The sequence below is a fragment of the Cyrtonyx montezumae genome, unplaced genomic scaffold (assembly GCF_038088225.1).
Source record: "Cyrtonyx montezumae isolate F1298 unplaced genomic scaffold, pur_monq_1.0 scaffold_0, whole genome shotgun sequence".
NCBI classification, from domain to species: Eukaryota; Metazoa; Chordata; class Aves; order Galliformes; family Odontophoridae; genus Cyrtonyx; species Cyrtonyx montezumae.
Window position 1 is genome coordinate 17,178,799 of NW_027071824.1, and position 22,675 is coordinate 17,201,473.

A 22,675-nucleotide genomic window follows, 5' to 3' on the forward strand; every position below is an offset into this window, starting at 1 on the left:
CAGCATGGCACTTCCAGGGATTATCTCAGAAGTGCCAAAGAGAGTGAAGCATCCCTTAACCCAGCATGCTGGCTAGCGAGCTTGCTGTATAGCCCTATACACAGCTGACCTTTGCCATGAGGTCCCCTTGTTGACTCTGATTCAACTGAGGACCTCAAACCAGGCTCTAAAGAGCACTCCATGCTAGTGCACAGGGCTATTCCCTCCCTACACAGGACTTTGTATTGGCCTCTTTTGAACTTCGTTGAACTCAATTTGCATGTGCATATTTAGGCAATAGGTGGCACCAATGTATGAGAGAGCCTCCGTGCCAAAGAGGAAGTCAGCAGAGGAGACACCCGTGTTACTCCACTGAGAGCTGCAGCAAGGCGAGGAGGAGCAGACATGTGGCAGGAGGTCCTTCCCAATGCCTGGTGAGATGCCTTTTAGCGTGGGGAGGAGGGACCTAAACGGGGCTCTGCTGGGTAGCAGGGGCTGGGTAAACGGGGCTCTGCTGGGTGCGAGAAACCACCATGGGCTAACCCAGACTGAGGTGGGCTATTGTACTATTGGAGGGCGTTGGGAGCACGCAGCTGACTTCTCTGTGATGTGACTGGGGAGGAGATTTTACTAGACCAAGCCTTGTTTTCTGTTGCTTGGAGAGCTGCGTGCATATTTTTTATCAGAGCAGAGCTGGTGCTGTTGCTATGATATCTTGTTTCATGCCTCTCATTCACTAAGGTCTGGGATATAAGCATGTGGGGGATATTATTACCTGTTTCATAAGCTGTTTAGCCTCTTACAGTGGGAGGGTGACGCTGCTAACAGCAGTCTTGTTTTCCCTTGGCTTGGAGCCAAGGTAAAAAAAAGAAACAGCCTGCGGATACATGTTTTCATTTCAGGAATTTTTATTTCAGGATATCTTAATTACGATACAAAATAGCTCCCTTCTTCAGCTTCCTACCTTAAGGCAGAGAGAGTAACAAGACCTTCTGGTTTTTCTGGTTCTGACTGTGCTCTTCTTGCAGGGCAATCTATCAGGCTAAAGAACAGAGGGAGATGTTTCATTTTTTCTTGCCGGCAGGTTAGACCTAAAAGCTCACTGTCCAGCCCAGACTAGTTAGAAGTAGCAAAGGTATAGCAATTCACCGAAATCTGAGCAGATAAAGGTCCCACAAGCTTCTCCTCGTTCCAGTCCTTTGGCACAATTAACACAGTGTGTCTAGCAGCAGAATGACCCTTGATCTTGACAGTTCACTGCAGGGCTGCGCTCCTATCTCTCTTCAGTGGTCAAAATAACTTATTTTCTTGGCTGGAGTATCACAGCCACTCATAGGATGAAAGGCTGCAAGGACACCTATCCCTTTATTTATGGCCTTTTATCTAAATTATGCAAAAGGAGTTAATGTTATGGAGACAAGCTATCTAGCTAAAACATCCAAGAAACAGTCTCACTGTGTAGAGGCAATTATCTGTGGTCCTCTCTATCTCATCCAGAAGTATTAGAAAAATTGTGGATGTGCTGTTCATGTGGGTGAACGGCTTGTGACAGCATGGCTAGGTTGTAAGCGGTGCTGGCAGTCCTTTGCACTGTCCTTAAGGATTGGTACCATTCAGACACTGTCAGACTATAAGGATCTTTTTTCTCTTTCCTTCTCTTCTGCAGGGAGAACATCTTATTCCGCATCAGGTGAGTGAAATAGCTGTTCTGTGCTGACAATCTTTACTTTTCATCAACACCCTGGCTGAGACACAGCATAGTCTTTTCCCTACCCTATTTGACTACAACATCAAAATCTTCACTGTCCAAAGACTTCTTGCAGCTCCCTAAAAAGGTACTTCTCCAAATCCCCAGGAGAAGCTGGAGATCTTGACCTACAGGTTCAAGGGACAGGAAGGTACCTGACATTTTGAAATGATTGCTGTCACATTTGAACATCTCTGAAACACTACATGACTGTTAAAGCCATCAGTAGTGACTCATCTTTCAGATATTTCATAACTGGAACAGAAATAGGGGTGCCAAAAAGGCAGTCTGAGATCTTTACCTTTGGAAGGCTACATTAGAGGGCCAGCATTGCCCTAAAAGATGCTTGAATCTGTTGGGATGCTACATATAAAGCACTGCCAAGAGGGACACATCAAGTTCCTGGTATCAGCTGAAGACCCTTATCTATGCTCTCACCCCTCAGCCTATGCAGTTTTAATTTCTGGAGAAGTCTAGCTACTGTTATCCTGTTCACTTGAGTACCTTCCTTAAAATAGACTTGCCCATATCCTATTTACCCTATTCCCCCAGGGTATCCTGCTTCATGAGGAGAGGGCCAAGGAGGCCTTGTGATCAGCAAGTCATGACCAGCAAGAGCATGGGATCCCTGTTGAGCACTAGTAGATGTAACTTTGAGGCTTCTTGTCATCACGCTGTTGCTAGAATTTAATGTCTCTCCATTGGTTCTAGATTACTGAGCCAGTATTTGTGGAATTCATTGCTTTTTAAGATGCTGTTCCACATCTTGCCTGTGGTCTTCAAAAATAACAGAAGTACTCAGCCCCTGCTAACTCCATGGGGCTTTTAGACATTTGTTGGACCCAGTCAATGTGGAAACAAGCCTCAGCAATGTCCTGCTACCCTTGCACTGAATGCAAACCTTATCCATCCCTAGGTCATTTCAAAATTCTCAGAAGAATGCAGTCCTGCTCCCTGTGGCTGCTGTGGGTGTTGGAGGGATGCTGGTTTGCTGGCTGATGTCTAGACGCAAGATCACAACCATTGAAATGGGTGATGGATGGTGGGGCTCTGGTGAAAAACACCTAAAAGGGAAGGAAGATGAAAGCATCCGCCCCTTCCAGATTGAAACATCTGACGAAGAAATTGAGGTAGAGTTTGACAGTGAGTCTGCAGGCATTGGGGCAGAGTGGGAGGGCATAGGGACTGGTTGGTAGAGCAGAGCAGGGCTGAGAGGCTCCCACAGAAGGACACCTGGAAGAGTGAAGAGAGTCTTCCTAATAAATTGCAGCACCTGTCTCTAATGATCCAGCCAATTAGCAACAGGCAGCTGGGCCCAATCTTTAATTGGCTTTTTTTTTAATTCTTTTTCTGACCAACAGTGCCTGAAAGCTCCTAGTACCAAAAATTATAAAGTTAACAGCAAGGCAAGAGACCTGATAATCCTAGGTGCATTAGGAGAATTGTTAACCTACAGAAAAGCATATTCCCTGTGACTGAGGAGAATCTCATTTAGATCACTGCTTCAACCAGGACCGTTGTGCACCATGTAGAGATCTAAAAGCTGGTAGAGCTTGGAGAGTTGGATCCTGCATGTGCTTGCTCTGCTGAACTTGGGTATCTGGGCATCCTCACTCTTTTTAGATGAGGTGCTTAAGGACTTAATTTAGTAGTTGGGTAGAGATAGTGATAGGAGGATGGTTGGACTAGATGATCTTATAGGTCCTTTCCAACCTTATGAACTTATGAACTTATGAACTTTTTGCAGGACCTGCACTACCGCCTCGACCGGGCTCGCTACGCACCTCCACTGGAAGGGGCAGCCTTCAACTACGGCTTCAACTCTGACTACCTGCAGAAGGTGGTGGCCTACTGGAGGAACAAGTTTGACTGGCGCAAGCAAGTGGAAATCCTCAACAAATACCCTCATTTCCATACCACCATTGAAGGTGAGTGGGTCACTGTGCCTCCCTGTTACACCACAGGGCACTTCCCCATTAGCCTATCTTGTCCTTGTTTTGCACTTGCCAGTAGCACATGTGAGAAAAGGAGCTGCTGGATGCCTAGCCCTGATGGCTGGTTTAAGATGTTAGAATATTTAACAGCTTAGTGATGTAAGGGAAATACCTTTTGTGTAGGCCGTACTATTAATAACCTTGTGCAGATCAAGAACATCATAAACTGGCAATAAATTTAGGTCTGCTTCAAAAGGGCCTTCCTCTGGCCCCTAACCTGTGCTAACTAACAACGAGGTTTTCTCCTACTATTGCCTTGAAACCACCTTTGAAAACTGCAAAAATTATCCATTCTATGAGCATCGTCTTGCCTTTGTCTTGCATGCATTATGCTGTGTATTTGAGTGTGGCTTTACCTATTACTGTGAAAATGGTTTCTCAGAAGAGGAATGCTCGGACTGCTGTGATCTCCGTATCTGGGGCTGTAATCAATACTTCAGCCTATAGGCAAAAGTTGTTATATAGGAATAATACCAGACATCCCTTTCAGGTAAGCATCTTCTTGATGTGGGATGATTGTGTAGTTTCTGCTAATCACTATTTTGCTAACCTCTTTTTCTTCAGAGTCCAGAGAAAAAATGAAGGAGCCAGAACTTAACTTTTCTGTCTTGGATGTCTGACAGGGATTGATATCCATTTTATCCATGTGAAGCCCTCCTATATCCCTCATGGAAAAGCTGTTCAGCCTCTCCTAATGGTCCATGGCTGGCCTGGCTCTTTCTATGAGTTCTACAAGATCATCCCTCTACTCACGGATCCAACCAAGTATGGCCTGGACAGTGGTGATGTGGTGTTTGAGATCATCTGCCCATCCATCCCAGGCTATGGCTTCTCAGAGGCACCACACCAGCAAGGTAAGTGACAAAAAGGCTCATGGGGTTTTTGGTGTAATAATTCAGCCATGCTGCAATCCTTTGTGTGCTGCAGTCTGTGAATGCAGGAAGGCAGATTCTGGGTCTGAAGTTCAGGAAGCTTGGCTCTGCACCAACACCAATGTTACTGAGGCTCTGGGGCTAGTTTGGAGATTTGGAAAGTGATGGTAGCTGGAAGTCAACTCTCTCTTTTTTCTCCACTTTGCATTGAATAGCATACTCTCTATTGCCAGAGTGAGGAGGAGCAGTACAGTACACTGTGGCTTCACAGCAGATTTGGGCCATGATATTTACCAGGATGTGCTAGGACAAACAAGTGGTGCTTCTCTTTACTTGCAGGCTTTGATACCCGTGCAACTGCTCGGATATTTCACAAGCTGATGAAGAGATTGGGCTTCAAGGAATACTATGTACAGGGAGGAGACTGGGGATCTGCTATTACCATAAATATGTCCCAGATGCTGCCACAGTGAGTAGCAAAGGAAGCTGAAGGAGCTCATCCTTTCAGCAGCTCGGTGTAAGCAGTTTCCTATGCAGAGTTGAGAGAGACTGATCAGAAAATAAACATACTTTCTTTGGAAGATGGCATCGTAGCAGAGCATTTAACGAGAGTGCTACCACAGCTGCACTTATGTCAGAGAACAGAAAAAGGGAGAAAGCTCAAAGCTTGTTAGGCCACTACTCAGCTCAGTCTTCTGGATTGCAGTTATGCTTCACAGCACGTGATTTAACAAAGCTTTTCAGAAAGTAGCCAGCACAGCCAGCTGTCTACAGCACATAATGAACCAACAGCCAGAGCTACCAGTATGGATATCTGTAACTAGTGCCTAAAACTGGCATCATATAAGTGACACTGTTGAATGGAAATGGAACCAGCTGTACTTCATTTTTTTTCTCCTTTTTGTACCACAATGAACCTTTCAGGTTCTTCCAGGGTTTTATGCATTTGGTTCATTGAAAAGCTTCCATCACAGATCCAGTCAGACTTTTTCTCTAAAAAATTTGGAGTCAGAAATTTCAACTCTCTATTCATGAATTTGATTTTAGGTCTGTGAAAGGGCTTCATCTGAATCTCGTCTTCATCAGCATACGAGGCTTGAAGATGGTGATCCAAGCGATGCTTGGAGGTTACGTGCCATGGCTTGTAGGCTTCACCAGGGAAGATGTTCGACGGATGTACCCCTTCGTACAGAAGAATGTATTTGACATCCTGCGAGAATCTGGATACTTACACATCCAAGCCACCAAACCAGACACTGCAGGTAATGAACCTTCTGTATATTGCTATATATTGTATACCTATAATAAAAACTCATAGTTGAGCAAAGGCTTGCTATGTTTCAGAAGCAATACATTCTGGTAACTCAGTACAAGGTATAGGTCTAAGACCTGAAAGAAAGAATGAGCAGCTTATAAAAGATGGACACTGCAAATGTTACTTTCCGAACTGTTTAAAGTAGTATGCCACTATTCTTGGGAAAAGAACTCCTTTGCAGAAGACTTTTAGTGAAGTATAGAGTCTTAAAACTGAAGCTTCTAGAAATACAAACAAGTAAAAACAAGAAAAATGATCATAAACAAGTGCAATCTAAAACTTGCTGAAAGGAACACTCAGCCATAACACTTAAAAGGCAGAAGCCTGACAAAGACAGTGGGGCCACTAAGTAAGAATGATGGCCATCTCCAGAAAAGTGTAAATGGTTTTTTGTTTTTTTTTAATTGATTCCCACTAGGTAAATACTGTGAGATATTCCTGTATTGAGATAAATCCTCATCCAAAATGGCAGTAGAACTGCTTCAAACTGATATCGCTAGCAGAGACTACAAAATGAATAGCATCTCAGCCTGGCAGTTCATTGAAAAATTCAGCACTTTGGTATTATTTAGTGGAAACGCAAACCAGGTCTTTTGGTTGAACTCATCACAATATTGAAGAAATAAAAAGAGGCAAGCAAGATAGCAGGGTATACAGTTCTGGGTTATTTGTTTGGATTTGTGTTTACTTGTTTTATGTTCTTTTTAAAGAGACAAACAGAGAAGTGGGTGGGACATCAGCCCAGGAAATAATACAAACCAGTGTGTCCAGCCCTTTGTGCTCAGTGTAAGGTAGCAGAGCTATTTTAAAGAAAAGAAAATATGTCCCCATGATACTACCACATGTAAACTATGTTTCACAAATCAGAGCCTTTGCAGAAGCAAAGAGCCATTAATCCATTAATGTAAAGTGTTTCAGTTTCTAAACAGAGTTTTGTCGAGGTTTCTCCCTTAATGTTCCCCAGAAAAATAAAACTGCCTTAAGAAAGGGATAAAATTCATGGATTAATAACTGATTAACATGGGAATAAGCAAGCAAGTTCCAGGGGAAGGGAGATTATCACAAGAATCTGTGTTGGTGCATTTCATCATGATCCTAATTTCTCTACATAGAAAAGTTAATTGTTAAGTGAAAAACTGACCACTATCCAAGGTTTGGTTTTATCTAAAGATAACTGCACAGAGTTGCAAAAACATTTAATTGACTTGCTGATTGAACTGGCCTATAAAATTTGATGTCAACGAAGTACAAAGCAATTAAGGGAAGAAAATCACAATCAGCTCTAGTTTGGCTTCTGCTGTGGGGGAAAAACCATGAGTCATGGCTAGTTCTTTGAAGTGTAGCCAGCTCTGTCAGAGTTCAAGAGCATTTTACAGTCTTTCAAATAAAGCAAAAAGAGCGCAAGAAAAAAAAAAGATATTTGGAACCCATTGCATCCCTGTTGAACCTGTTTCATAAATACATTTTAGGCCTGGAAGAATGCAGAAAGGGGAAAAAAAAAAGAATTTTGAAATGATCAGGCAGCTTCCATACAAGCACTGTATATGGTCCAGGACTCTGACCTGAAGGGGAAGTAAAAAAAAAAGAAAAAAAAATAGCAGGGACTCTGTGGCACATTAGAAGTGTGAGATGTAGAAAAAGAATAGGAAAAAGTGTATGCCCTACTCAATTTCAAGACATAACTGCACTGTCAGCATTGTTCTCATCAGGTAGGTTTAAAGCAAAGTTACAGTATTTTCTCACCACGCAAGTTGCAGTATGTAAGATAAGCACAGGCTCAATAACAAGCTGCAAACAGGGCTACTATTTGAGTGTGCAACCCACAGACATTGAATACAGTGGATGAGAGGCAGCTTCCAGCCCAGTTTATCTCCAGATGGTACAGTTTAGGCCTCAATTACTGTTGGCTGGTCAAAGCATTTATATGATTTCAACCTGTAGCAAATTACCCTAGAATTGACAGTATAGGGGAAACTGTTGTGCCAATGCACAAACTTACTTAGCTATGTCCATAATTAAACTGAAACAGTGGTATATGTTATCTTCTACAAGTTAAGCTAAAATACACTCAAAAGTTCACAACCCTTAGTATCACTATCCTTGTTTTACAAGAACACAAAGATAATGGGCTGTGTACATGCTACATCTATAACATTTTTTTAGTGCTTTCCGAGAATGGGAAATGCATACAGAGTACTCCACTCTTTAAATGATATAAAAGGTGATGAATTTAGACTGAAGTATTATGGTGCTATGCAAATGTAAGAGCTTTGTTGTTGTTCACTGGTATCAGGTTGTGGACTGACTGATTCCCCTGTGGGGCTTGCTGCGTATATCTTGGAGAAATTCTCTACGTGGACAGATAAATCATTCCTGAATAAAGACAATGGAGGCTTGGAAAGGTAGGAAAACAAATGTAATTCTGTGAGGAAAGTCATTTAAAAAAAACATGATGATAGCTGTTGAGGAGATAGCTTCCACTCACCAGCCTTTCGCCTGAATTTTAAGGATGAAAGACTTCAAGTAGACATTTAAACTTATAGTGGACTACCTGTAAGCTACTGGTTCAGTATCAGGAAGTTTTGCTTTGGGCACATGAATGTCAACTGACTTGCTGTTTGAAAATGAGTAGAGAACTGGAGGACTAATGGCTTATCAGAGCACAAGCCTAACATAGTATGTTGAGAAACAGCTCACAGTTACATTGAATTTTTTTTTCTCCCAATAGCAAGTACTCTCTAGATGACCTTTTGACCAATGTGATGATTTACTGGGTGACAGCATCTATCGTGCCCTCAATGCGGTACTACAAGGAGAACTTCTCCAAGGATCCTGGCTTTACTGCTAGTTCCAGGTAATGAGGTGGCAGGTACAAGACTGAATTGAAAACAAGACTGAATCAGACTTGCCTGTATAAGCATTAAGATCACTTGCAAATTTAACTTCTACTAGGAAAAAAAAGCTAAGCTGTTACCTTCTTTGATCAGTGTAGGTAAGGGTCGCTTTTCTTTTAAACAAGTTTTCTTTTCTTTTCACACAAGTTGGTCTGTTGCCAAAACAACACAATGTTGAGCAAAGCTAATTCAGGTTTGTACTCAAAATACTGTGTGGCTATAGACTTGGTAGGCAAACAACTGTAGTCCATGGTTTTGTTCACTAAAAACAAAACGGAAAATCACAAGCATTTTCAACAGGTTTAAACAATTAGGAAGGGTATGATTCACAGGTGGATCAACTATGAGCTACAGCTGTTAAGCAAAAACTTGTAGGAAGTGATTTTTCTAATGAAACAAGCCTCTAGGAGTGCAGTACTTGAAACCAAACACCTTTCATGGTCATGAAAGCAGCTGTTAAAGAGGCTGACCAGAAAGCACAGGTGGGCAGAACTCCCCAGCAAGTGAATGAGCTTAAAAAAATAAATAAATCTTGTTGCTGACTGACTGAACCAGTTCACTTTCTCCCTCAAGAGGGATTATACAGGTACCAGAAATCCTAAAGCAAACATGAGTTAGCTCACTTCTGAGTTTCATGGAGGTGTGGCTTCATCACATATCACAGAGCAAAAAAGCCTGAAACATTGCAGTACTGAACTCTGCACAAAGTGGGCTTCCTTTTATGCATTCTTTAGATATAACACTTTTGAAGTCCAAGAGTTCCAAACACAGCCTGAACTCAGCTGAGGAGCTTAATCTATGAAAAGAGTTGCTGTGGTAAAGTTTCTTCAACTGATGTGACAGCTATGAGTCAGAAGGTTTTAAGTGTCTTTCTGCAGTTCTTGAAAATACTGTTAACTACTGTCTTTTTAGGGTTGGAGTATACGTTCCAACGGGCATTGCAGCTTTTCCCCAGGAGATAGCACATACACCACAGGTCTGGGCAAAGAAGACCTTCAAGAACATTGTCCGTTACTCTTACATGCCACGTGGAGGGCATTTTGCTGCCTTTGAAGAACCAAAGCTGCTGGCACAAGACATCATCCACTTTGTGAGAAAGGTGGAGCAGCTGTGAATCTGCAGTTTAGATACATACATAGCATAGAAGCAAGTTGTTCTGCCAGCCCCAGAAGCCTTACTTTAAGGGATTAAATAAACTCAACATGATCACAGCACAGAAGCCAGCATTTTATTTTGATAAAAACTACTAAACTTGTTGAAACTCTAAAGCTCTTCATATACGTGTAAAAAAATTCTTGTCTTTTATTCCTGCCACCACATCATTGCTGCATTCATCATTCAAGTATAACAATGTGTAAACAACATAATGCAGTAACATTGCACTCATCTGGAGGAGATAGCAGGAAGGAACTGGCCCCTTGTTCCTCAGAACTACAGCTTCTGTTTAAAAGTGTTTTTAAATACTCAAATGCTAGCATTCTTAAATATGCATTTCAAGTAACTTTGGTGGAAATGTAAAGGGCATTGATGTCTTGAAAATACCAAACACTCCTACTGAATAGTTTGAGTTGTGTTTGAGTTGTACTTCATTCAAGAGACCTGTGATTACATTCAAAAGTGAGCAGCTGCACCTAAGGCAGCCCTCTTTACTCTAGCAGTTCTTCCCTAGAACTAATTTTAGGGGTTACTAGCTGTCAGTGGATAGTAAGGCAGAAATACCACCCCTACTGTTCTCTAAACTCAAAAAATTAACTAATTTCCCTTCCAGTTTTACAGTCTTATTTGATTCAAAAGTGTCAGAAAAGCTTAAATCATGCACTAAGTACAGAGGGTTAATTCACCTTTTAACCTTCTCTCAAAGGACTTTTACCACTCCATCATGCAGCTTTTGATAGGAGGAACAACTGTAAGCATCTTACAAGCACTTGAGTACTCAAGCCTGAGTGGGCTGGAGGAAACTGTCTTCTTTCACTGCAGTGGGGTAGATAAAGAATGGTTGTGGCCTTCATAGTAGAGGCCAACTATATATTAATAGTCATATATGTTATCTAGTCTCAAACAATCATATAATGTAGTAATTATTAACAGAAATAGCTGCAGTAAAACTCAGGAGAGTAAAGCTCTGAAAGATTGTATCCAGTATTTGTAAGTTCAGTAAGTGTGTCACAGAGAAATTTTCATGCCCAGTACATCAATTAATTTCCTTAAGGAATCATGGTATGTGTATACAACTGTACCTTAAAAGGTGTTTTGTATTCAAAGTTGTGAGGTTGAACACAGAAGAAGGTGGTCCAGGAAGGCAACAGATATCCTGGAGAAGAAATCCAGAGAGACAGGAGTATGCCATTACCTTTGATAAGAATTATTACCTAAAGTAGCACCAAAAATTATTCAATATCCCATTAAAGTTCTACCGAGCACAGATCATTCATGAAAGCCCTTGAGAGTCACTGGTGCTTGAAACCATATGTAGTCCTCCCAAGCAGAAGTCATAATCTGAGGAGCTGAGGCACTTATATCGAGGTCTCCATCGCAGGACAAATTAATAGTCAGTTTCCTTCCTCGGGTTGGCACTTTGTAGTTGAGCTTGGGCCGGAACCATTCCGCACCACAATTACGGTGCCCTTGGAGCATAACAACAGTGCCTGTGATGGGAAGAGCCTTAAGTTCACTGAAGACATCTGCAGTGAAGAGCGAGTGAAAAAGCTTACGCACGCAGGATGGGGTTTTCAAGCTTTTCTCAGCGCTGCCCACACAGATCCCCTCCAAATTGAGCTCGTAAAGCTCCTTGGGGCTCACAGCATTGCCTCCAAGCAGAATAAGAACACGGGGAACCAGTGTCAAGTTGAACATTACTTCCAAGTGCTGGAGCACTCCCTCCAGCTCCACCAGAACCTGCTGGCACTTCTTGCTAGCCAGGCCCACCGAGGTTGGCTTCTTGATCACATCTCCATCCTGGAAACCAGATCAAAAGAGAAATTAATATACATACAAAAAATTGGACAGCGTCTTAATTCACTCTTCAGCAAGCACGATGCATCCCCTCCCTGAGACTCAAAGAACACTCAGAAGACAGTCTAACAACACTTGAGATTAGAGCTTGTAGGTTTCTAGAGGTTGACACGTCAGAAAACGAGCGAAGGCGCTGGAATAGTTCACGGACAAACAGAAACCAGCAGCTAAGCGCCTGCACCGCCAGCCCAGGGCGGCTTTTAAACGGGGCACCGCCGCCCGCCCACCTGAGTCGCCCGCCGGCAGAAGTAGACAAGCTGCTCGTAGGGCAGCGGGAGCTGGTGCCGCTGGTGCAGGACGTGCTTCAGGAGCTCGCAGGCGAAGCGGCAGCAGCTCTCTCGGCTCACGGCGCCCGGGAACACCACGGACACGGCGGGGCTGAGCGCAGCCGGCACGCTCCGCCGGGACCTCCTCCCGCCGCGGCCGCGCTCCAGGGCCGGAGGCGTTTCTACCGCGAAAGCCGGAGAGGCCCGGGAGCCCGGGGCCGCCACCACACCGGCCGGCTCCGCTCCTCCCAGCGCGGCCATTTTCCAGGCGGCAGCGGCGGCGGACCGCTGGAATTTGAACGGCCGCCGCCGCGGGGCACCATGGGAAAGACGGAGCGCCCGCTCCGCGGCTTCCGGAGAGCGCGGGCGCCACGTTGGGCGCCCCCCAGCGGCCGGGTCCGCTTGGTTTTCTCCCGTATCCCAGAGCCCGCCCGGAGGATGCACGCAGCGCTGCTGGGCGGGGACAAAGGCGGCGGTGAGGGCCTCGGCGAGGGGCGCGCCGGGAGCGGTAGTTCCGAGCGAGGCGCGGTGCGTGCTGGGAACTGTAGGCGGGCGGCGCTGCGGACTCCGTTTCCCGTGGCGCCGCGCGGCGGTTCGCTGACGGCGGGGGCCGGGGCGGCGGGGAGCCCGGGCGGAGGGGGAGCGGCTATCGCAGCGGGGCGGCGGGGCCGCCATGGATTCGCGGGTGTCGGAGCTGTTCGGGGGCTGCTGCAGGCCGACGGGAGCTGCGTTCCGCGGACGCGGAGGGACCGCGCCCGGCGGCGGCGGCGGCGGCACGAAGGCGAAGAAGAAGAGCGGGCGAAGCCGGGGGGGCAAGGCCAACAACCCGCCGTACCTGCCACCCGAGGTGAGGCCGAGGGGGCGGCACGGAGCCCGGCGGGGCTGAGGTCGGGGTCTCCTAGGGACGGCCTGCCCGCATCGAAGGGCCAGTGTTTTCCTGCGTGGGGATGGGGTGGATGCTGACAGTCTCGGAGCGAGCGTTATTGTTGCTGGTGTTTGCCTCTTGCAGCAGGAAGAGCTGACGGTGTTGCTTGAAGGGTGTCCCTTGTTTAGAGGACAGCACGGAATGTGAATGTGTTGTTTTTCTTAAATGGCAAGAGTGTAAAACTTCCCGCACGTACCCTTCTGTCACTGCATAGTTCCGCTGCCCGAGCGCCGAGCTGGCAGCTCGGAACTTCCCTCTGTTGGCCTTCTGCCACCATAAGCTCCGCTGTGGTTAGGAGCTCAGCTAGAAGGCAGGGAGAGGGCTGTTGCCTCTCTTGACACACAAATTGGTGTCCAGAGGAAAAGGAAGTGCTTAGAGTTGGCAGCTCAGTCTTAAGTCTGCCAGAGTACATGGCTTCTTGCAGGCTCCAGCCCTTTGTCAGTGGTCCTTCGACCAAATCAGTGCAAAACTTGGTTCAGTTTTCACTATATGTTCACTTTGGGAAGTTGGAGCCTTTTGTGATGAACGTATGGGCCTTTTGTATGGGCCTTCCTGGTTTAGGCTTTGGTCTGTCTTCAGCCCTTCTTGGGGAAGTTCTGGGAATGTTGTGTGCTTGTAGCATTGATCACATTTGATTCTCCAGCCCAGACACTGGTTTGCTATATAGTAAAGGAGTCCATAATTTGCATGTTTATGTCTGTGGTCCTTCTCACTTCCAAGGTAGATACGTAAGGATATGGAAGGAGTCAATGGAAATATAACTGGGTGAGGGAGAGGGTATCAATGCATGGGAGAAAAAACTGACTTTTGTTCCCATTCCCTTATTTCTGCGTGCACTGGGTAGACAGAAGGTGCTGGGCATAGCGGGAATGGGATGGTGTGGTTTGCAGTGTGGGATGTGGCTTTTCTGAAACTGGAACTCTCTGTGACTAGCCCTCTTTTTTGCAGACAATTAAAAAAGAAAAAAAGGCAGTGCTACCCTCCCATGTCATATTCTAGTTTTGTCTTTTTTTTTTTTCATAATACATGATGCAAACAGCAAAAACAAGCCTAGAGTAAGTTCTGTTGAGTGTAGGAATGAACAGCAGAATGGCCTGTAACCTAACACAGTATATTTCTGCAGTTTTCCCTCTCTGAAATGGTCAGTGCAAGCTGTAGTGTATCTTTTCAGCTGATGCCTATAGAAATCCCTGCTGGCATAGCATCTAACCCTTCTGTTTTGTTTTGTTCTTTGACCAGGCAGAAGATGGTAACATCGAGTACAAGGTGAGCCTTCTGTGGGTGTAAGAGGGTTTCTTCCCAGAGAGTTGTCTCACAGCAAGTTACATCAGGAAAGACAGTGCATGGGGAACATGCCCATGGGAACAGAAAAAGCGCTCTACTAAGGAAGGAACAATTGGTCATTTTCTGAGTGCTTAGAGATAGCCAGTACGCTGAGCTGGAAGTTTGATCTCATCCCTGAGGTCAGGACCTGATTTCAGGTTTTCCTGAAGTCTTCATATTGACAGAGAGCTGTCGGTGTCCCCAATAATCATCTATCACCCAGTTTGTGGCTGTTCCGCCACTCACGCTTACTGGGCTCATTTGTCACAAGTAGGTCCCATGGTGCTGTCTTTTGCCCCCACAGCTGGGAGGGTGCAGGAATGCTCCGCTACTGTATGCACACATCTCTGTGAGACACTCTCTCACTTATCCCGTGGTTTCTGTTTTGATACTAACATGGGGTGTGTTTTCCAGAGGTGAGTCAAGGCTGGGGGCACTGCTGCGCAGTGTTGATTTAGAGAGCTGCTGGCTTGGGCACTGGGATTGCCTCCAGGCTGTGACTATAACAGACTGTCCCCCATCTGTTAAACAGCTAAAGCTAGTGAATCCCTCACAATACCGCTTTGAGCACCTGGTGACACAGATGAAGTGGAGACTCCAGGAGGGCCGTGGAGAGGCTGTCTACCAGATTGGTGTGGAAGACAATGGGCTGCTGGTGGGCCTCTCAGAGGAGGAGATGCGTGCCTCACTCAAGACCCTGCGCCGTATGGCAGAGAAGTACGTGTTCACTTTTGTTTGAGGGACCTGCAGGCTTGAACAGCTTCTGGTACAGAGAGACTTGGCTCCAGGAGTCCCTAGAGGAGCTGATGCCTCCTCTCCGTGGTGCTTGGGTATGACTGAAATTTTCTTATTGTGCAGGTCTAGAAATAGGAATGGAGCTAGAGGGCTTCTGGCCTGAAGCCTGAGGCTGCTGCCCTGCTAGACCTAGTTTTTGTCCCATTCACTTTGTCAGGTCTGATTCTAGATATGCAAGGGCTGCTGAGTGCTAGCATGTGTGTCTCACTCTTCTCTTTTGTATTCTGTCAGGGTTGGAGCTGACATTACGGTGCTCCGAGAGAGGGAGGTGGATTATGACAGCGACGTTCCAAGGAAGATAACAGAGGTGCTTGTCCGAAAGGTGCCTGACAACCAGCAGGTAGGAACCTCTGGCCTGGCTGTACTCTCTTGCCAGAGCTATGCAGCCCTCATACAAGAAACTTACTTTTGGGATGGCAGTCCAAGCCCTAGAGGCAGCCTGCTCAAGATTGGCCCATAATGGGTGCTTTAAAGAGCTGCCAGAGGGAGGCTTTGAGGACAGTGCTTTTTATCTCCAAGACTGTGGTTGTGGTTCATACCAGTCGGAGAGATTTCCTTGATTAGAGGTGAGAACCTATTCTGTTTCTGCAGCATCAACTGTGATGCAACCCAGTGTGCAAACAAGGAAGAATGTAAACTTGCTGCTGATGTGTCATATCATAACACAATAAAATGTATAACAAATTCCAGATGATGATTTGCCATGAGCAAGGGCAGAATCTGAACAAGAATACACTTCACTGGAAGGAAACACTCTGGGGCACATCTCTGCTGCTGTGTAGTGCTCAAACAGACCCATTGGAGCAGGAATTAGGTTTAACAATTTCTTTGCTCTTTTTCCCATAGTTCTTAGACCTGCGAGTAGCTGTGCTGGGCAATGTGGACTCAGGGAAGTCAACTCTGTTGGGTGTCCTAACGCAAGGAGAGCTGGACAACGGACGGGGCAGGGCACGCCTCAACCTCTTCCGACATCTCCATGAAATCCAGTCAGGAAGAACATCAAGCATCAGTTTTGAGATTCTTGGTTTCAACAGCAAAGGAGAGGTGAGGAGGGGGCTGCTGAACTCAGTTGGAAGTGGTTGGGAGCGTGGAGAAGAATTGGGTTACCCTCCTGTTACAGTACTGAGAGAAATATGATGGAAGAGAGGCAGTACAGCTCTGTGTTCCCTTATCTGAACCTGACTGCTACTTTTGTCCATTTGCAACAGACATGGTTTCTTGAATCTGTGTTCTCTCTTCACTAATTTTGGTGTCAAAGTAGACTGAGTAGAGCTGGCTCTTCCTTCATTTCCCTGCTGGGGCTCCTTTTCTCACCAAGTCCTCCTGTTCCTCAGGTGGTAAATTACAGTGACTCCCGAACAGCAGAAGAGATCTGTGAGAGTTCCTCCAAGATGATCACTTTCATTGACTTGGCTGGCCACCACAAGTATCTGAAAACAACCATCTTTGGCCTCACCAGCTACTGCCCAGATTTTGCTATGCTGGTGGTTAGTGCCAACACTGGCATTGGTGAGTGTTACACTGCTGCACAGTCTGAGGGTAAAACATGAAGAGAAATGGGGGAGCAATTGACAGAAGAAAATATTAAGTCTGCAAGTCCCTCTAAGTGCCTGGGAGGGAAGCAGAGCTGGGTTACTAGCCGTAGGCCATGTTAAGCAGTGCTCTGGACAGAGACTTTGTCTGGAATTTGAGGCTGTGTTTATCAGGGGAAAAAAAAAAGCTTTTATGTGTTCTTAGGGTTTCTGAATCCTGCAACCTTGTGTGAAAATGCAGCTTGAGTGACACTTTTGTGGTTAAGGAGGAAAACTGCTGCATCGTTCTGAAGCGAGGAGACGAGTGACAATAATTCTGGGTTCTATTTTTCTGGAATGCTCTTGTTTTTTGTTTAAAAGAATAGTTTTGCTTTTTCGCTGCCCGATGAACTAGCAGTTGGGAAGGCCAGGAGAGGCAGCTTTAGAAAAATAAGCAGCGACTACACTCTGACTTGTCTCCTGCAGCGGGCACAACTCGAGAGCACTTGGGCTTGGCCATGGCCCTCAAGGTCCCCTTCTTCATTGTCATCAGCAAAGTTGACTTGTGTTCAAAAGCCACTGTGGAACGGACAGTGAAGCAGCTGGAACGAATTCTGAAGCAGCCAGGCTGCAACAAGCTTCCGTTGCTTGTGACTTCAGATGATGATGCTGTTACAGCAGCACAGCAGTTTGCACAGTCTCCCAAGTAAGGAACCATTCTTTTCTGCTGGGAGCAGGCAGTTCAGACTGGGTTGCTGTGTAGAGCTGGGAAAGGGATGACAAGGGAGGCAACCATACCTTGAATATCTGGGCTTCTCAGCAGGTTTCCTAACCTCTGCATTTCCACCTCCCAGGCCTTTATTCTGGGCTGTAGGGGCAGAAGATGCCAAAGGCTGTGCTGGAGTTGCTTCTCCAGGACAGAACTGTGGGTTGGCAGGTGATCGGTGTCTCAACCAGCCACTGAGGCAGGGGTTACTGCAGAGTTGTGCCTACCCCTTGTGCCCTCCTGCTCTGATCATTGTAGTCTCTGGACTCAGTAGATTCAGAACATCAGCCACCTTTTGTAGTTGCACTCTAGCCTTCTGCTTACTCCTGTCTGTTTATGTCTGACAGCATCACCCCAATCTTCACACTGTCCAGTGTTTCTGGAGAGAACCTGGATCTCGTGAAAGTCTTTCTCAACATCCTTCCTCCACTGACCAACAGTAAAGAGCAGGAGGAGCTAATGCAACAACTCACAGAGTTTCAGGTATGGAAGTGTGGTTTGGCTCCAGATCTCTTAGTGCTCTCATTGCTGTGATATGTGAAAAACATCTGTGGATTCTAGTCACAGAAGGGAGAGACAGGGTGAACTGCTTCACTACTGGGACATGTTCAAGTTAAGAAAGAACTCTTTCTTGAAAAAGGCTTGTTGAGCTGGGCTGTATAATGACCAAGGGATGCCCGTTTCAGTGAGGAGGTTGTTCCTCTGCTTCCCACTTAAAAGGCAAAGGTTCCTCTAACAGGCATGTTGTGGGAGCTAATGAAAGCTCACAGATGGTGTCTTGATTCTACGTGGGGTGGGCAGCTTGTTCTCGCTCTGGAGTACTATTTCACAGATGTCTGAGCAGCTTGTTCTTGTTGCCTTCTTGCAGGTTGATGAAATTTATACTGTGCCAGAAGTAGGAACTGTTGTGGGAGGAACTCTGTCGAGGTAAGGGAACAAGCAGACAAGTGTGATTGTGAATGATCCCACAAAGTTAGAGTTACCTGCTGCAGGTGGAAACAGTGCAGGCTTTATCCCTACTCACGCCAGGTCGGTGAACCAAGAGAGGATGGAGGACTACAGAGTGCTAGGAGGTGTCATGAGCAGATGGTTGCTTGTGCAGTGGCAAGCAAGGAATCAGATCTGAAATAGCTAGATAGGAATGTGACCTGTAGCGTGCTAGTAGATGAAGCATGCTGGGAACAGAATTGGCAGAAGTTAACCAGGGTGCTAAAGTGTTGTATTCCTTCTTCCTCAAGCAGGATGAGGAAATGTAGAAGGCAAGTCCTCTGTCCCCAGCAGAAGTTAACTACATGAAGAAAGCAGCTGCCCTTCAGCTTTTAGGAGCGATGAGCGCAGCTTGGCTACATTCACACAAGTGGCAACTGCAGTCTCACCAGCAGAAATGATGCTGTGTGGCAGAGCACTGGGAGGGAGTGGCCCCTGTCCAAGGGCTCCTTGGTAGTTGAAAAGTGATAGTGTGGCTTTTGCTCCTACTGTAGAAAATCCCTATTCCCACCAGCGTTGTGTTCCTGTTAGTTGGCCACGTGCCCGGGTAAGAATCCAAAGACACTCACCTCCTTGGCCCCAGGGAGTTCGTGCAGGTTGATTGTGGAGAGTGCGAATTCCTCCTTGTCTCCTGATGAGCTCTGTCCTGCTGTTGTGCCTTGGGCAGCGGGATCTGCCGAGAAGGGGAGAACCTGGTGGTCGGCCCCACTGATGATGGGAAGTTCCTCCGGCTGAAAGTGTGCAGCATCCAGCGCAACCGCTCCGCGTGCCGTGTGCTGCGGGCTGGCCAGGCAGCCACACTGGCTCTCGGATCTTTTGACCGCTCCCTGCTGCGCAAGGTGAGTCCTGCTGTTGCAAGCTTCCTTGCTGGTCCGCTGAGTGGGACTGGAGGCTTCCCCAGGGAATCCCACACTGAGAGAGCAGAAATGAAGGAGAAGTGTTTACAGAAAGCTTGTTGAAAGGGAATTAAGTTGGCTGGATGTGAATGATAAGTCCTGGACTGAGAATGGGGTGCAAGTCCAAGTTCCAGAGTAGAGACACATTTGTGGTTTTGGGTGCTGTTCAGAAGCAGGAGGAGCCTGCTTAGCCTTAACTAGTCTGAGCTTTTGATTACTGTGCAGGGCATGGTCATGGTGAGCCCAGAAATGAACCCTACCATCTGCTCAGTGTTTGAAGCCGAGATTGTGCTGTTGTTCCATGCCACAACTTTCCGGAAGGGATTTCAGGTGACGGTACATGTGGGGAACGTGCGGCAGACAGCTGTAGTAGAGAAGATCCATGGAAAGGTAAGTCATGGGAGGAAAAGGGAGAAAGACTGAACTTTCTGCTGGTATTCCACCGAGCCCTCTTCTAAAGCTATGGGCTACTGCTATCTTGAGTAGGTGTCTCCCTTCCTAAGAGCACTCCTTTATCCTTCCTGTTTGGTTGATATTTCCTTCTCACAAAACAAGCAGTGTCACAGAGTACAGCAAGACTCTGAAGGGGGAAGAGCTTTCCATTCTCCAGAGCTTGTGTTCTTCTGTCTCTCCCTTTGCATGCAATAATGGGAAGGACTTGAGCCATGTGGTCTGAAGGAGTCAATCTGCTCATTTGCTTCATCATCTTAGCATCCACACGCACCTCTTTGTATGCATTGAAGGGGCAGGTAGGTCTAAGCTGTCCCTTTTTTCGCTTCAGGATAAGCTGCGGACAGGAGAGAAGGCCGTTGTCTGTTTCAGATTCATCAAGCATCCTGAATACTTGAAGATTGGAGCCAAGCTGCTTTTCCGTGAAGGAGTCACCAAAGGCATTGGCCATGTCACTGACCTCCAAGCCATCACCACCAAAGAAAATGGCCTGGAGGAGTCCCTAGGGCCTGGACAGCTGAGCTTCTGACTACCACTAGGTCAGAGAGATCTCTGCTCACCAGCAACCAGGGAGGATGAAAGCTCCCGTGGGTCTCTGAGTGATGCCTGGAGCTGCTGCTGTCCCATTCTGGCAAGGGTGTCCCTCCTCCGTTCTGTGAGATGGAGCCTCTGGGAGTTTCTCGCATTCAGTGCCGTACATGAGCCAAGATAAGCACGTTCTCCACATTGCCCGCTGCTTTTGTTATCCTGCCTTCCTTCAGAGTAGATTGGAAGCAACTGTTGACCCAGGCAGGCAAGTTCTGGCTTTGTTCACTGTTAGAAAATTATTGTTTGGGAGGAGCAGAAGCCTCGGAGACAGGTAGTGAAGGGATGTTTTCCCATGTGTGAAACAAGATGTGGTCCCATTCCAGCTCTCCGAGCACTGGGTTGATGCAGTCCTGAAGCATATCCTTCCAGGCAGGGGATGAGAGAGGCCCTGCTGCCTGTAGTAGGATCTTGGTTGAACCTATCAGAATGCGTTCAGGACACTTCTAAACTGTTTTAATCTTGGTTGGCTTTAATCTGCTGCGTGTCCATTTGTATGTTGGTTTTGCATTACTCTAGTCTGAGTGTCTTACTGTTGGACAAGCATCCTGTCCTGTTACCCATGTGCATGTACACACTCCTTCAGCATCCTACTTTGTGACTTTTAGGAAGCTGGGGCTGCTCAGCGTGCCACAGCCTCCTGGCATTGCAGCACGAAGGCAGAGTTTGCACTTGCAAACAGCTCCTTGCAGCAGCAGAGCAGGAGCTATTTTGTGGAGCAGAGCAGGACCTGGGCCTGTGCTGGCATGGGCAGGTTGTTTCCTGGCTGTTCAGCTTCAGGTGAAGTCTCCACATGGGCAGCAGTGGCTTGCAGTGAGCTCCCTGGTTTATCTGTTCCAGGGCCCAGCCCACCTTTCTCCTCACACTTGCCTTAATGTGAGGACAGGCCACGTTACTGACACAAAACAAGGTGACTTCTGTTGTTTAGATGTGATTTGAAAGTGGTGTGACTTTACTTTTCTTCTCAAGGAAGACTTTTTTTTTTCTTTCCCCTGCCACTGGGGAGTGTTGTGAGAGGAAAGAAGGCTGGTGTTGCCAGCAAGGACTCTGCACGAGAAGTGGAGCGCTCTCATTTCTCACTTGCCGTTGTGTGGCTGCCGTGTGTGACAGCTCCTCCAGGCCCCTCAGCCTGGGTGCAGGGGCTGTTGAGCTGACGGTTGGACTGGATGATCTTGTCGGTCTTTTCTAACCTTGGTGATTCTGTGATACATGGGCTTTTGGTTTTTTTCACTGACTGTCAGACCAAAAGGGTCAGCCATGAGCAACAGTCCTTCAGCCAGTCTTGTCACATGGCACATAGCTCACCAGCTCTGACCAGAGAGGGGAGAGGGCCTGCAATAGCCCCCAACCACACAAAGAGCCCTTCTACCCTTTGGAAAGCAAGCTCTGGTTCTGGCCTGCTGGCACAGGCAGTGCATGCAGGGCTGGGTGGCCCGTACTGCTGATCTGTGGACAGTATAGCACCTGGGGAGACAAAGGATGCCAGCACTGTGGAATGCATGCTGGGGCGGGGGGTAGGCTGGTGTAATGGTGATAAATGTGAAGGGACTCAAGTAGCAACTCAGTAGTGGCAGAAGCAGGCACTGCCTGCCCATTGGGAGGGACACTGACCCAACTCTGTGTCAGCCCAGCAGGGAGACTGCAGCTCCTGGGTCAGGTTCCTGGCAGTGGTTGTAGGTCTTTCAGCTGTGCCTGAGAGAAGGCCTGGCCCCAGCTGCCAGCAGGCTGTTCCCTTTGGTGCTCATGGCTCACTAAGAAAGCTGCCCTGGGGTGGGGAACACAGTGCCAGCTGTTTGCAGCGGCCCTAGTGTCTTCCACACTAAGCAGGCATGGGGTTCTCTAACCCTCGCTGAGATAGCTGATGGCTGGTCTCATCTTGTCCCTACCAGCTGTGGCATGACTGTTCTTGGTGCCATGCTCTTCGTAATTGCTGTTTTGTTGTCTTGAAATTTTCTAATGCTGGGGCTTGTCCCTGTTCCTTGAGTGTCTATAAATAAATGTACAGAATAAAGATGTTTTACGGAGGTTGCTGAGTTGTGTAGTGAGGGTGGAGCTGGGCTTTTGCCCCGCTGCCCTTGAGCTGGGTCATGGCTGGACATGGCTGCCATTCACCCTCCGTCCTGAACTCAGTCCTATAAATAACGACCCAAGGCGTGGAAGGAATGCGTGCACGCTGCTGTTTACAGCCTCCCTCACCCAACTTATCTGAGCAAGCCTGAGGTGACAGGCAGCCACGTCACTGTGAGCATAGCACTTCTGGCTGCTGGGGGCGGGACTGCCTGTGGCTGGGGCTTCCTCCTGTCACAGGCTGCCTCGGAGCCTAATTAAAGGGATGCATTGTAGGGCACAGACCTAACT

The 22,675-nt window shown here is 47.0% G+C and overlaps 3 protein-coding genes across 3 annotated transcripts; 2 read left to right on the top strand and 1 right to left on the bottom strand.

Moving 5' to 3' along the window:
• The first annotated feature begins 304 nt into the window (after positions 1-304).
• On the top strand, positions 305-10,012 carry LOC136060847 (epoxide hydrolase 1-like). The gene is made up of 10 exons (XM_065755649.1): positions 305-413; positions 1,646-1,669; positions 2,643-2,856; positions 3,474-3,654; positions 4,344-4,574; positions 4,932-5,061; positions 5,640-5,854; positions 8,201-8,309; positions 8,636-8,761; positions 9,714-10,012. The coding sequence occupies exons 1-10, from the start codon at positions 385-387 to the stop codon at positions 9,913-9,915; spliced, it is 1,461 nt and encodes a 486-aa protein (XP_065611721.1). The 5' UTR covers positions 305-384; the 3' UTR covers positions 9,916-10,012.
• Positions 10,013-10,379: 367 nt separating this feature from the next.
• MAD2L1BP (MAD2L1 binding protein) lies at positions 10,380-12,340 on the bottom strand. The gene is made up of 2 exons (XM_065755661.1): positions 12,041-12,340; positions 10,380-11,756 (listed from the first exon to the last, which is right to left on the bottom strand). Exons 1-2 carry the CDS (start codon positions 12,338-12,340, stop codon positions 11,226-11,228), a joined length of 831 nt encoding a protein of 276 aa, XP_065611733.1. The 3' UTR covers positions 10,380-11,225.
• Positions 12,341-12,719: 379 nt separating this feature from the next.
• Positions 12,720-22,343, top strand: GTPBP2 (GTP binding protein 2). The gene is made up of 12 exons (XM_065755671.1): positions 12,720-12,926; positions 14,244-14,270; positions 14,860-15,044; positions 15,354-15,462; positions 15,969-16,166; positions 16,457-16,631; positions 17,120-17,339; positions 17,747-17,882; positions 18,268-18,326; positions 19,054-19,225; positions 19,508-19,672; positions 20,064-22,343. The coding sequence occupies exons 1-12, from the start codon at positions 12,753-12,755 to the stop codon at positions 20,259-20,261; spliced, it is 1,818 nt and encodes a 605-aa protein (XP_065611743.1). The 5' UTR covers positions 12,720-12,752; the 3' UTR covers positions 20,262-22,343.
• The last annotated feature ends 332 nt before the right edge of the window (positions 22,344-22,675 follow it).